The sequence below is a fragment of the Haliotis rufescens genome, unplaced genomic scaffold (genome assembly GCF_023055435.1).
Source record: "Haliotis rufescens isolate VD_foot unplaced genomic scaffold, xgHalRufe1.0.p SCAF_7, whole genome shotgun sequence".
Lineage (NCBI taxonomy): Eukaryota > Metazoa > Mollusca > Gastropoda > Lepetellida > Haliotidae > Haliotis > Haliotis rufescens.
In genome coordinates this window covers 28,298,977-28,313,911 of record NW_025964361.1, presented here as the reverse complement: position 1 = coordinate 28,313,911, position 14,935 = coordinate 28,298,977, and the positions used below count along the sequence as shown (strand labels likewise).

Genomic DNA, 14,935 nt, shown 5'->3' with positions numbered 1-14,935 from the left:
TGATGATCTGATGATCTGATAGTTGGTCATCCAGCTTTATGAGAACCCGTATATATTATTTCATGTATTACTATTTGGTTATGATTTGCAGCTGCATGGCGACAATAGTATACTGCAGCTGGAACATATCACTATAAACATGTACAGAGTTCTTTATCCTACTGCTGGTCAATTGTGTCCAGTAGTGAATAGAAATAGATAATTTCAGTGATACTTTAAATTAAAGCGACAAAACCCTTACTATATTCATACGAAATCTCTGCTTAAAGCAGAGTCGATTGCACAATTCCGACTATATCCTGAGTATGTGTTTATGAATCACATAGTGATTACAGCAGGTGTTCGCGAAAAGGTGAACAGGCCACAGGCCTATACTTGCTGTAGAGAATACAGAAGCGGGTGTAGAGTTTACACTGATGACTTTCTTAATCACACATGCATGATGAAACAATAAAAGGGTACAAGTTATATTGTTGCTTGTATGTGACATTAATGAAGTAAATTTATCTTTTTGGGGATGTAAACACTAATTCCGTTCCTTATATTGTCCTTAATTCATTATACTTATAATAACAGCAAGGAATTTAATCTTCAACCTCGTTTAAAGAACAATGAGTACATGAACTTAAACCGATATGTATATTTATGTGTCTGTTAACTCCATTGGTGTGTGCACTCTACATCTGAAGTGCGCCAAATATATTCTACATATCCTTATATTGATGATATATGATATAAAATGATGACTGATTTTAGCATTATGCAACAATTGTAATTGTTTTACACCTTTGGGATGAGAAGGGTATTATTTTCTTTTCATGAATGATACAATAACGTATAGAGCGAAATATATTGAACAAAATTATTTTTTTCTGATTTAAAAACATTATAACATTTTTATAAGAATTTACATGCCAAAATGGTTAAACAGGTAAATATTTTAAAGCACTGGGACCACTTAAGCTGGTAGGGGGATGCATTCCATTTTCATCGGTCACGTTTTTGTAAGAAGATGTTCACAACTCTCTTGCCAAAGACACCGATACTGACGATCATACGGATGCCATGATCATCAGACGGGGACCTTTGGTCCTGGCACAGAGAATACAAATGTTTGAAATACTAAATTGAGAAATACTTACGTTTTGCTTTTTTGAATCCACTTTTGTCTTGTATAAGAACTCAAATATGGCCGATAGTACAGACAGACCCAAGCCGACAATGAGTATGTAGAAGATCCCAGCAACTTTGGTCAGTGTCAAGGCGTTGTCTTTACTGTCCTTTTTGTCACAACAGAAAAAGAGAACAATATTAAAACTTTCTTGCTGATCCGGGGTATTATATCGTCATACAGTAATGATAAATATCCCTTGTCCCATTAGCAAATTGAATCATATCTTTGTTTCGTTCACATAAAGTGTGTAATTTCTCTTGAATATCATTTAAAAATAACATTAAATGATGTGTCATTCAGAATTTGCAAAATAACTATTTCATTTATTTCGTTGAGTTCATGTCCATGGAGAGATGGTATGTGAAATACACTTCTTCAAATATATCACATTGCCTGAACTATGTCATGGGCAGACGCTTTGTACATGTTTGGGGAGCTCGATCGAAGATAACAAGATACCTTTCAGCTGTGAAAAGATTGATTGTAACTTCAGAAGGAAGGACTCTCTTTCGATGGTAACATTCATCCTATTGTGATCAAATTGACATTGGCGCTTTGAAGAGGCGATGCCATTGATGAATTATCTCCCTTTGATGTGGCATGATTCCTCCCAAGGTAAATATTTTATCACCTGCTTTATTATATTTGAAACCCATTCGTTAGACGTTAATAAATAAACAGCATTATTCCCCTATACATTTAAATTGTGTGTTTGAAGGAGCATTGATCTTTAAACCTGAGCTGAATAAATCAGTTTTGTTTAGCTTTATCACAGTTAATTTTGATGGAGTACGTCAGTGAATCGTTTCCTGTTGTATTGTGAATGCAATACATTTTCATATAAAGGTTACAAAGTGCACGTAAAATGTACAAGAAGAAATATTTATGAAGAAGAGACATATATTAAAGTGCACGATATCGATATTCGTTGCAAAAAGCTTTCTTTATGCAAAAATGGAAAAAATGGAAGAGTTCGAGGCAAGCCAAACCTTCAAGATACTTTCGTATAGGCATACTGACATTACCAATATGTAGCTGGTTACTGAGACGTATAGAGGTAAAGCTCCGCTGGCACGGTGCATTTTCGTATAATGTTTTTAAATACAGAAAAGATTCAAGTTGGCGAAAGCAAGCATAATTAGTGTTCACAGTAGACATAGGAGGATGTGCTGATAAAATTACTGGAATAAAGTCTTACCAATATGAGAGTACAAACCTTATAGAAAGCCCATGTTCATTGAAGGACACACCCTTCAGTCTCCATGCATTGCAGCCAACAACTTATAAAGCAGATCTATCACAGACATACCTCTCAACGTATATCTATTTGACTGTACCATCTCAGGGGACCACTACTGTAGGCTATCGTTTTCCGCACAAGCATCTGCTTAGTATCCAAATGCATGATATGTTTTCAAATCATTATCCTAATGTGTGTCCTTTGAATAAATGATCATAATTACATATAAGGAAGTTGAATCCTGAATTACATATACTTTTTATTGATCAAGGTCCTAAGTGAAATGACCTTTAAAATTTAAAAGGAAGATGTACTCATTTTGTCTTCTAGATATATTCTTGGTCATAAAGAATATGGTCATTCTATTATAGACATATGAGGTTGCTGTGGTCACTTGGGTCTGTTGGACTGTCCTTGGCGACACGGCGAGGTTTGAGTGAGTGAGTAAGCTGGGATTGACGTCGCTTTGAACAGTATTCTGCGAGGTATGAGAGGTGAGTCTGTAACTGGTGATGAAGACAGTGAGAGGCAAGAAAAAATGATCACCTTACTCACAGGCGACGCCTTCTCGGATGGGCACTCACTTCTGGCATACCACCAATGTTTCTTGATTTCGTCCAATTTACTCTGTTCGCGCAGTTCCAATATTGCCAGTGTTAGGACATCCCTGGGACAGATAATAGGCTATGTGTTACATGTGACAGTGACTAGAATAGCGTTATTTAAGCCAACATAATGTGGGAGGAAACCCGAAGGGATGCAGGTCTTAGGCGGTTACAACATTGATGAAACCTAAAAGCACGGGTATGGTGCCGACTGACAAACCTAGAAACATAATAGTGGTGAACCGGGATTCGAACCCACGATCATTCTTTTTTGGATGCCCAAGGGACGCAACTCTGTACACCGGCGCCTTTGTTGACTTGACCATCCGCAAGGTAAAGTGTTAATTTCTCACAGATAATAATATGGTGTTATATTTGACAGAGTATAGGATAGTGTTATATGTGACTGATGATAGGAAAGTGTTATGTATGACAGTGAATAGGATAGTGGTATTTGTTTATGACAGCAATTAGAATAGTGTTATATGTAAAAGAGAATAGGACAGTTTTATATGTCACAAAGAATAGGACAGTGTTTTATGTGACAGATGACAGGACAGTGGTTTATGTAACAGAAAAAGGATAGCGTTATATGTAACAGAAAAAAAGGATAGTGTTATATGTGACAGATGACAGGATAGTGTTACATGTGACAGAGAATAGGATAGTGTTATACGTGACAGCGAATAGGAGAGTGTTAAACGTGACAGAAAATAGGATAGACTTATATGTGAGAGATGATAGGATACGTGTATATGTAACAGAAAATAGGATTGAGTCATATACGACAGATGACAGGGTGGTGTTAAATATGACAGTGAGGAGAATAGTGTGACATGTGACTGAAAATAGGGTGACGTGACAGTTAAGAGGGGATAGTGGTATATGTGACAGATACACAAGATTGCGTTACATGTGCCAGATGATAGGGTGCGTTATAAACGTGTGAATGAAGTATGTTACTCATTAAAACACATATTACACATGTGGCAAAGGATGGGATATGCCCCTCATATTTGCAGATCAGAACATTATTATATAATGTATGTAAGCGCGCATATAGTAACATTCCCGGAGAATATTACATTTATAACTAAGGATCAAATCTAAACTATTTTACAGTTCTTTGGTGATATTGTCTATGAGAAGTACACGCAGGACAAAAGGGTGACACGAAAACAACGGATGATAACAGACATGATATATATTTGCTTCATGAATAGCATGATCCGTATTCATCCTAGTAAGTGAGTACACTTAACAATTTCATAAATGTTGGAGACAGGTGCTTTGTCAGCACAGAGCACCACATCGCCAATAAGTGAACAGTATGCAGCAGGCCATGATGCCTGACATTGTTGGTGTCCAATGAGGGGGAACTGGTGGCCCAGTTGTCTCAGGCACCGCGATTCGCTGTGCAGAGTTGCGTCCCTTGGGCGCGCCAGAAACCTATGATTGTGGGTTCGAATCCCGGTTTGCCCCGATTATGTTTCTAGGTTTGTCAGCACCATACCCATGCTCGTGGGTTTCACCGAAGTGGTAAACGCCTGAGACCTGCATCACTTCGGGCTTTCCTCCCACATTAAGCTGACACGCCACAATATGACTGGAATACTGTTAAAAGAGTTTTTAAACCAAATTCCCTCACTGGTGTCCAGTGATGTACATACCGATCTACATATACTTCACCTTTACAAATTCAACATCCCATCCAACAAAGCCACTATTGTAAGATAAACCATCCATAGGTCAGTCTAACCTTGAGTGACATTTAATCCCATTTAATGTGATGGCCATCAGAACATTCGTGATGGCGTCTTTTATTATCGTATACCGTCACTTGCACTATTGCCAGACGATAATGACTGCAAGGTGTTTTTATTGGCGGTCAAGTGTGGCCAGCCGTCTCAGGTGTCGCAATTCGCTGTGCAATTTTGCGTCCCTAGGCGTGCCAGAAACCTATGATCGTGTGTTCGAATCCAAGATCCGCACTGACTATGTTTCTAGGTTTGTCAGCACCAAACCCTGCTCCTAGGTTTAATCAAAGTGGTAAAGTTAATCACTAAAATCTGCATCACTTCGGGCGTCCCTCCCATATCAAGCTGACACACCGTGATGTAACTGCAATATTGTTCAAGCGGCGTTTAACCAATTCACTCGCTCTAAGGTTAGATCGTTGAAATTAATCATACCTGCTGACATTATATAAACCTTTAATATCTATAACAATTATGTATTAATTGTAAATGCATGCAAGCCATCTTTCAATTATCGCAGTGGAGTAGTTTGCAAAGGATATAACAGACCTTCATGTACACATAATGTATTATCATAAGTAATTGTTACAAACTATATATCCTTGATATGCATGCATTGATTGTGAGTAATTGGTATTGTTTAAAAGGTACACACCATTCTAAATATATTTAAAGAACAGATCAATTTTCCCTTGTGGTTTATCCCAAATCAGAAAACTATTTTTGCGAATCGATTCATTGGTTTTACATGTATGTCATTACAAGTCGAGCTTCTGCAAATACTCCATAAATATGCGAAATATATATAGACGTATAGAATTTCTCCTTCCATTCATATCAATCAACTGTTGTTTTTTCAAATATACATGGATGGACGTTTTGTCCATGGCGCCGCCAATAGGTATACAGAGTTGCGCCCCTTGGTCGTGTCATGATCAGCTGAACGCGGGTTCCCATTCCAGATTTAGCCCGATTATCATCCCTACTTTGTCAGCACTGCGCGATCATCAAAGTGGTCCTACTTCGAGTATTATTTGACATGCCGTGATATAACTAAAATACGGAAACCGTGAACGCGTTGAGGGAACTCCAAAAGTTCTCAGATCTAAGGTATTATTTGACATAAATACGTCACCATGGAATCCCCTCTCTGCACAATACATTGGCTTTATAGTTAACACTATGGACCTAAGGAAGAAAACACCAGTGTCGCTATGAATTAATAAGATAATGTAACCCTAATTTCGGGATTGAGCAGCGTTTGGAGTGAACGGTCGATGGTTACCTTTAAGGGGTGTTAATCCAACCCACTCACCCTCTGACTCACCTAATATCTGAACCCATTGGTGTAGCAATACCGTATCCCTTGGAGTCGAGGTTGGTGCCGACTTGCATGGTGTCACATGGTCGCCGTTGGTTATGGTAGTCGTTAGTTGTGGATTCAATGAGGAAAGCGTATTTGCCGTTCTCTTTCCGCACTTTTGCTATTCCCTCGCTATTCTTACTAACAAACACATCCGGCTGGGAGGTCATGAAGGACATCATACGCTGGTATAAGGAGACTGTGGAACCCTGAAATGAGTGAATGAGTTTTAACCGTATTTCTGTTCTGCTGCGGCGTATTAGCTTGATGTGGTAGAAAAGCCGAAAGAGATGCAGATCTCAGACGTTCATCACTTTTAGTGAAACCTACGGACACGGGTTTGGTGCTGACAAACCTAGAAACATAATCAGGTGAAACGGAATTCGAACCCACGATCATAGGTTTCTGGCACCCGCTAAGAGATGCAACTTTGCGGCGAATTGCGGCAGTTGACGCGACTGGACCACTCGTGCCCCAAGCTAGAAATGACATTCCCTTCAGTACAACAAAACGTCACTGGATTTGAGGTATATATGCTGAATCTCAAAGAAACAAGTAATTCAAACAAAAATAAGGCAGACATTGCGAAAAAAGGTGTTCGCAAAACGAATGAGTATGTCCAGTCTCACCAGAAGCACTCGTACTTGAAGGTCAATATTACAACTGAGATGACCAAGGAAACATTTAGGCGACCGACCGCGTCCACGAACAGCGCTCTCTGAAGCACTTAGACAATGTGACATTTACGAGTGTGGCAAGTCTCTGAACTGTATTGGCAGGTGTAGCCTTTCATCGGGAAAAACACTACTACAAAAATGTCAACGGAGATGACAGCTCGATCCCACAAGACATAAGAGAAAGTACAAAACACTGTTTAACGTGCGCTTGTATCTATTATAATTAATCAGTGTAATTGTTGTAAATTCTTTTAAGATTTCTGTTACGAAAGAGAATTATGTACATAAAAAAGATCATTAATGCCCAAGAAGCAATAAAAGGGGTGACTCGTGAATATATTTTTATCTGGATTTATCTGGTAATTGTTCTCAAAGTGTACAGCACCAAACGTCTGGGTGACTCTTTTATGATCATGTAACAGTATTTATTTATTGTTGCATAGATCAATTGTGCTGATAATGATGACAAGTTCACATCTGAATCAGTCGCTATATAAGTGCAATAATCATGGATCCCCGGCCGAGTCATACAAAAGAAGTGAAAAGATGGTACTTGTTGTTACCCTGTCTGGCGCTCAGCATTAAGGGGCTAAAACAATGACTGGTCGGCTCGGAGTCAGTATACTCTGTCTGAGTGAGGTATTCATGTTAAACTGCGGCATGGTATCTCAGTGTGCTAGCACTATAATTTGGCATCAGTCCGGGCTAGTACAACCACACACACTTACACACACACACACACGTGCATTCACATCGCTATATAAGTGCAATAATCATAGACGCGACGTTAAACCCCATTTAACCTAACCTAACCTCACATCTGAATCCCATTTTGTAGATATAGCAGATTAAGAGTGGACGCGGAATTGCAATATGAAAGCACCATTGGTATAAATAATTATAACTGAAATGTATCTACAAAAGGGACATTTCATACAAATAACAAAGCAACAGGGCATGTTTAATTTCTTTGACGGATACGACTGGGCATTCCTTAATTTCAGCTTTGTCCATTGGTCATTATCTCTGGCAATCCAGAGACGAGAAAACATGAGAATCATTAAAATTGATTTGATACAAGAACATGTTAAAAGAAATACTACATTTACTAAATTCGCAAATCACTCGATGTAATTCCTCGCTTCTCATCAGAGATAGAATGATACTCGATACATGTAGGTCACTGTTGTCAGTCTTAATGTATTCAAAGAACATGTTACAACGCACGTGCAGCCAAATTAAATTTACATGAAGAATCACAACTGACAATTAAATCCCACAACTGGAAACTCAATTTAAGTCACCTCTCAAAACCAGCTCGGTTAATGCAAGCTTAACATTGGTGCAGATAAGGTTTATCATCGATTTCTACAAGATGCGCGTGTCATTCAGTATGTTTCAGCACGTGCACCGGATGATGTTGCTTACATTGAAGAAAGACCACGTGCTCCCGGATTTTTGCGTGCCGTATTTGATCTCGGTCTGTTTAGCGAGGTCCTCGGCGGATGAGATGGGCGTACTCATCCTCATTGCTGTGAGATAGGCGGCCAGGTTGGCAGTGTAAGAAGAGATGACGATGAGTGTAAAGAACCACCACACACTGGTCACCATGCGTCCCGAGACAGACCTAAATAAAAAGATGAAACCATTAATATATTGCATACTTTAGTTCAGATGGAGATTGTAGTATCACCATGGGTCGAGGGACAGACCTGAATAAAACGATTAAGCCATGGAGATATTGCATAGTTTATTTCAGATGGAGATTATATTAGTCACCATGAATCCCGAGACTGACCTGAAGAAAAAAAAGAAACCATTAATATATTGCATACTTTAGTTCAGATGGAGATTGTAGTATCACCATGGATCCTGCAGAGACTGGCCTGAAAAAATATATAAAACCACTGAGATATTGCATACTTTAGTTCAGATTGAGAATCACAATGCGTCCCGAGACTGACCTGAAGAAAAAGATAAAACCATTGATATATTGCATACTTTAGTTCAGATGGAGATAAGTCACCATGTGTCCAGAGACTGGCCTGAAAAATATATAAAACCACTGAGATATTGCATACTTTAGTTCAGATGGAGAATCACAATGCGACCCGAGACTGACCTGAAGAAAAACCATTGAGCTATTGCATACTTTAGTTCAGGGCATTGGGAAACTGTGATGTAGAAATGGGTAACGTGTTATATAATTGAGAGGATGGGTCACCATGCGCCTGAAGATTTACATACAGGTGGTAAAATATAAACATATACTAACAACTCTCTACATTATGAGAGTGACATAATATTAATGTGGACAAATCGCAATTTCGAATAAGCCCATACATATATGCGAGAAAGTGTCAAATGGATCACCGTAAACATAGATAATGACCCGACTCTAAGACGTCACACAATTGAAGTATTCATTAAGATAACCACATCTTAGGTCATGATCAAAACGACGTGTCATCCTGCACACCGAGGCTGACAAAAAGCAGACACGCCAGACATGTGGTATTGTCCTGAATGTATCATTAATCTAAACTAAAACTATGCCACGTTGCTACCTTGCGTCAAGTACGTTTTAGTAACACGATGAATACCACGAAACAGAACCACATGAACTGAACTACATGTTAAAGAAGCCACTTGTATTTTAATATAAATGTATTTGTATCTTATACATTTAGGGTCGATAGGGTATACGTAACTTCAGAAACAGTTACAATGTTATATCTGGGAATAGAAACGTGATTTTAATAACAACCCAGAATATGTAGAGGGGGTCGTGGAAAATGATAAATGTAAAATTCTTTGGTATAGGCCCGTATACAGCCTAAGATCTATCTTGGCCAACAAACCCGATCTTGTCCGTTCTGATAAATCGAATGAAATCATTTATATAATTGAATTCTCTGTCCCTTTTGACACTAATGTGATTGACACGATTCAGAAAAAACATTGCAAACAAAATTTCGCTTACGAAATTGACCCGCTAAGATCCGGGGTGGAATAGGTCTTCAGCAACCAATGCCTGCCGTAAAAGGCGACTATGCTTGTCGTAAGAGGCGACTACCGGGATCGGGTGGTCAGGCTCGCTGACTTGGTTGATGCATGCCATCGTATCCTAATTGCGTAGATCGATGCTCATATTGTCAATCACTGGGTGTCTGGTCCATTCTCGATCATGTACAGACCGCCGTCATAAAGCTTACGAAATGTCACGCTTGCATCCAAAGAACCAAGTTATCCGACTCCCCACTGTTCTCGGTGCCTAAGCTTTGGTGCTACTAATCTGTTGACTGACATTGGGAGAGTTAGGCTTGCTTCCAGGAACATCGTCATTCTGACAATCTGGTAATGCAAAAAGCTGCAGTGTTGGGGAGTCTTCACATTCTCCGTAAAGTTCATAATCTCAATGTCAGTGTTGATTTTGTTGATGGTTCTGTACTGCTGGGCGGTACAGAAATGAGTGTCAACCAAGCGAAGTGGCATATCAAATCGGCCCAGAGAGGAGAGGCTATCTGAACGACCACTGCATCGAGTCTATGTGCAGTATGTTGAGGAGATCTGTCCTTCGCTTGCATGAGGTCGGCTGGCCTGAAAAGTGAATCAGAAGGCTTTCTGTTTGCTGCTCAGGACCAGTCACTTCCAACTCGAAACCGCCAATGTGTGAGTTTGCATCAAAATGTGAATATGAAATGTAGATTATGTAATGAATTTAATGAGACAGTCCAACACATTGTCAGTGGATGCCCAGCTTTGGCACAAACACAGTATCTTAAACGACATGATGGGTTTGCTCGATCATTTTATTACCGTCTTCGCCACGCTTGTGGTTTTGTCACAGAGGTCCATCCATGGTACGACCAAGAATATGTGGAGGGCGTCATGGAAAATGATAAATACAAAATCCTTTGGAATAGGCCCGTATACAGCCTCAGACGTATATAGGTCAACAAACCTGATGTTGTCCTTTTTGATAAATCCAATGAAATCATTTATATCATTGAATTTTCTGTCCTTTTTGACACAAATGTGAATGATAAGATCGAGGGAAAACATGGCAAGTATGCGGACCTCGCTTTCGAAATGTCACGCTTGCATCCTAAGTACCAAGTTATCTGACTCCCCATTGTCCTCGGTGCCTTAGGTTTGGTACCTCCCAATGTGTTGACTGACATTGGGAGAGTACCCGAGTTTGCTACCAAGAATACAGCCCTTCTGACAATCTGGGTAATGCAGAAGGCTGCAGTGTTGGGGAGTCTTCACATTCTCCGAAAAGTTCTTGGTGGGTTTGACTAGGCAGTGCTTCCTGGGAGAAGTCCTACTCGATGTCTGGGCTGCGTGTAGAGGGGGCAAGGGCCTATGATGATGAGCCTAACCAGTCTGACTGTGCCAGGATCACCCAAACCCTCTTTGCTACATTTTGTATTTTAATCTGTAAATAATAATAATAATAATAATGATAATAATAATTATACTAATAATAATATTGTGTTTATTGGTTTACTCAATTATATTCACAATAAAATGCACTTCTAGTCTCTAGCCTCGTATACTATTTCAAATCTTTACATCAGTATTTGTGGTTATTTCCGGATTTATAATTTAAACTGAAACATTTCTTAAGTACGGAATCACCATGAACGTACACATGTCTATAAGAACGATATCAGGAACCATCTAAACCATTTTTTGTCGACATTGTTATTGAGATTGAGCCGGACGATGTCTGTTTTAATCGACGTTGTCCATTCCATGAAACCAAACATTTGAGAACAACAGCGTTAAAGGTAGGAAAGGCCATGAAGCTTAATGAGAAAAAATACTTTTCTTTCACACGCACATAGGCAACGTTGTATGTATAATACGTATAAATGGACGGGCTGAAGATGCGGCAACGATTTCCCCATCGCCATGCTTCCAAATGGAGTCAGTGAGTTGGGCTTAACGCCGCAGTAGTCTACTTATGTCACAGCCTGTCAGCTTAATGTGCGAGGAAAGCCCGAAGCGATGCATGTCTCGTTTACCACTTTGGTGAATCCCACGAGCACGGGTATGGTGCTGACAAACCTAGGAATATTATCGGGGAGAACCAGGCTTTGAACCCATGATCATGGGTTTCTTGCAGAGCAAATTACAGCGCCTTACAGGCACACATATCTCCCTGGGGGCAATACGTACCCTAGTGGTAACTTTCATTATATAAACATGTTTTTGATATTGACGCAAGGGGGTTAAATACCCTTTTTCGAAATGTCGTACCCCGCTGGGGTAAAATACACCCTGGGACAAAGAAGTGAATGTAAACTAGGCTTCCAAATGGAACAGATATCAGAGATAGCAAAAAACGGAGTTTCACTTTTAGTATTACTCAGTTTAAAAGCGTGACTAAACAAATATATATCATACTTTATCTCTACCAGTGTTGCGTTAACTTAAAATAAATTGAGAAAATAATCGAGATGTGTAATAAGGATACACTAATCGGCTTCATCGGGCTTACAATCTCGTTGTTGTCGGTAAGGTAATTGTTATATATGTTGAAGTAAGAGGGGAAAATACCACAACCATCCCTTAATTCGTACAATTAGTGGATTACTATATTCCTATTTCAACTTTGATATTTGTACAACTGAATATTCATTCAATACAGATCAACGTAATTCCAAATTGCTCATGTTCTCTGAGGTTACGTTGTCACCGTTTCTCTTTTAATCTTTCAATGAAGCTGATGAAACGTAGAATGAAAGGTCCTGATCAATCTAGACTGATTCGTCTAAACGGAGGCGATCTCGCGTCAACTGTAGACAACGAAACCAGTCATGAATACAAATGTAATTAAGAAGATTACACGCAGTAATTTCCTCAACCCAGGATTATTTGAAATTGTTCAGCCCTTTCACCAGGGGAGTCTCATCCAATGAGTCAGGCCCGCCCCTGTTCGACTTCAACCCGCCCGAGCAGTTAACGCCCAAAAGGAGGCTGATCATGATGTATGTTCAAATATAGACTGAGAGCCAAATAGCAGTACCCTACCTTTCTCAACTGAACCTCAACTGCGTGGAGAAGATGGTTATTTAGAACCCTTGGGCAAACACAATTCGATTTTTTGCCTGCGTGTGCGCGAAGTCAGTTATTCAGAAGTCTGGCAAGGAGATAGGGGATGGTCTGCACAGAAGGTCATTGATAAGTACGTTCAACTGGGGAAAGAGACAGAACAACGGCTTTGTCGGATATCCTTTCAGAGAGGATGTCAGTATTGTTCACGTTGTGGATCCCATAGGAAGTAATGTCTATATACGAACGAGGCTGGCTTCACAGCAGATTGTGTTGGCAATGTCGCTATTATTCATCATATTTATCTGGGCATGTGTGCACGCATGTTGCTTAGTGCCCAAGTAGACAACTCAGCCATACATTCAACTGTGTTAATGCAAGAGGATAGCGAGGTAATGTTTCTCAAACAAACACAAAATGGATTTACACAACTCGTCCCTGTATTTTATTACTGTTGTGGGTGGCTCAAAAACTTTTGAAAGCTTCCATCTGCAGAGAGTATCAATATTAATGTAATTTGTGTTCTCGGCTGGCGATACCATAGATTAGCTTATTATGCCGTGGGTATCAATTTGAATATCTATTTTACGCCCTTTGGAATATCAGTACATAACATATGGTGCAGAAGAACAGAAAAAGAATGCATGTTGCCTGGCAATAAAATGTAGCTTGAGAAATAAAATAACTTGAAAACGCTAACGTCTCGAGTATCTGCCGACACAGATTTAATAGGGAGTAAAAGGCAAAATAGTGATGAAAATGATATGAATGGATGACTGAATAAGAGTGATGACACCAGGTGTTCGCAAAAAAGATACGCATGCATGCCCTCCTCTATCGGTACGCCACAATTTTCATAAACATGTACGTGTTTCTGCCTAACGCCCCAGACTGCAATACTCCTGTAAACAATCGAATCTGGACCAGAGAAACCAGTGATCATTATCGTACGCAGTGGCAACAAAAACGTAGGGTACCTTTACATGTTGACAACCGACACCTCCACAACGCTGATACTGCAGTAATGCCTTATACATATGTTTGAAACTAACAATATATAAGTGAACTTTGATCAGTGTAAATCGGTGGCATATACTAACCAATTCCATGAACTCCAAATGCAAATATCAAACTGTGTTCGAAATAAACACCAGAAAAAAATTACGAAAAACTATTAATTCCATAATAAAAAGTAATTGTTTGAAGGTCGTGTCCTGTGTGAATATTCCCGTGTCCCATGGTAATAGGTACACATGTCAGATGTTTCCTCTGCCTATCATATGGTGTTAACCAGTATATGTGTACATCTAAAGTCAGTGGTCACCCACTTGGGTTTAACGCCAGTTATATCACGGCGTGTCGATTTAATGTTGGATGAAAGCCCGAAGTGAAGCGGGTCTCAGAAATTGACAACTTTGATGAAACCAACGAGCAGGGGTATGTTCCTTTCAAACGTAGAAACACAGGCGAACCTAGATTCGAACTCACAATCTCAGTTTTCGCAACTATGTACAGCGAATCGCGGCGCCTTAGACGGGACTTGTTAAAGTGAGATCAATCTGCCATGCGTAAATTGTCCAAAAGTTACATTGAAAATGAAGAGCGAGTGGTTCTCAGCTTTTGCTTGGGTTCTATGTGGTAATGGTGACACAAACTCATCCCTCACTCACGTAAATCTAACTTGTAGTTCACACGTAGAAGAGATTCATTACGTAGAGGAGATGGGGTGACACTCGCTTTGAACAGTACTTCAGTTACATCATAGCAGCTAATGGTTTGGGAGGTGAAATGAAAAATAACAAGCCAAACTGAAGGTAAATCACGATCCAAAAAACCCATCTAAATTGGCAACATAAAATTTAATAATAACAAACCAACAAAAATTGCAAAAATTGATAAATGCAAATCAGGCCAATGGCGTACGAAATAGACAGTGTGAAACTTCAAACCATTTCTCTACAAACTGTACGGGTCAATCCCATCCATTTAACAATTACCTGGAAAGGTAATTTATGTCCATTGTCATCGAACTGAATGCTTGTTAATGAATTGCCAA

The 14,935-nt window shown here is 39.5% G+C and overlaps 1 protein-coding gene across 2 annotated transcripts in view; it reads right to left on the bottom strand.

Moving 5' to 3' along the window:
* Positions 1 to 14,935, bottom strand: part of LOC124146969 (glutamate receptor-like) — a 73,607-nt gene that overhangs the window by 6,526 nt on the left and 52,146 nt on the right. Inside the window, exons 12-15 of one of the 2 annotated variants that reach the window (XM_046517555.2) lie at positions 8,245 to 8,443; positions 6,104 to 6,348; positions 2,970 to 3,081; positions 1,143 to 1,280 (exon numbers count right to left, since the gene is read on the bottom strand). In XM_046517555.2, the coding sequence (XP_046373511.1) occupies positions 1,143 to 1,280; positions 2,970 to 3,081; positions 6,104 to 6,348; positions 8,245 to 8,443 (694 nt within the window). Of the gene's footprint in view, positions 1 to 1,142; positions 1,281 to 2,960; positions 3,082 to 6,103; positions 6,349 to 8,244; positions 8,444 to 14,935 lie in introns of both variants that reach the window. The other variant, XM_046517554.2, reaches the window with a different exon arrangement.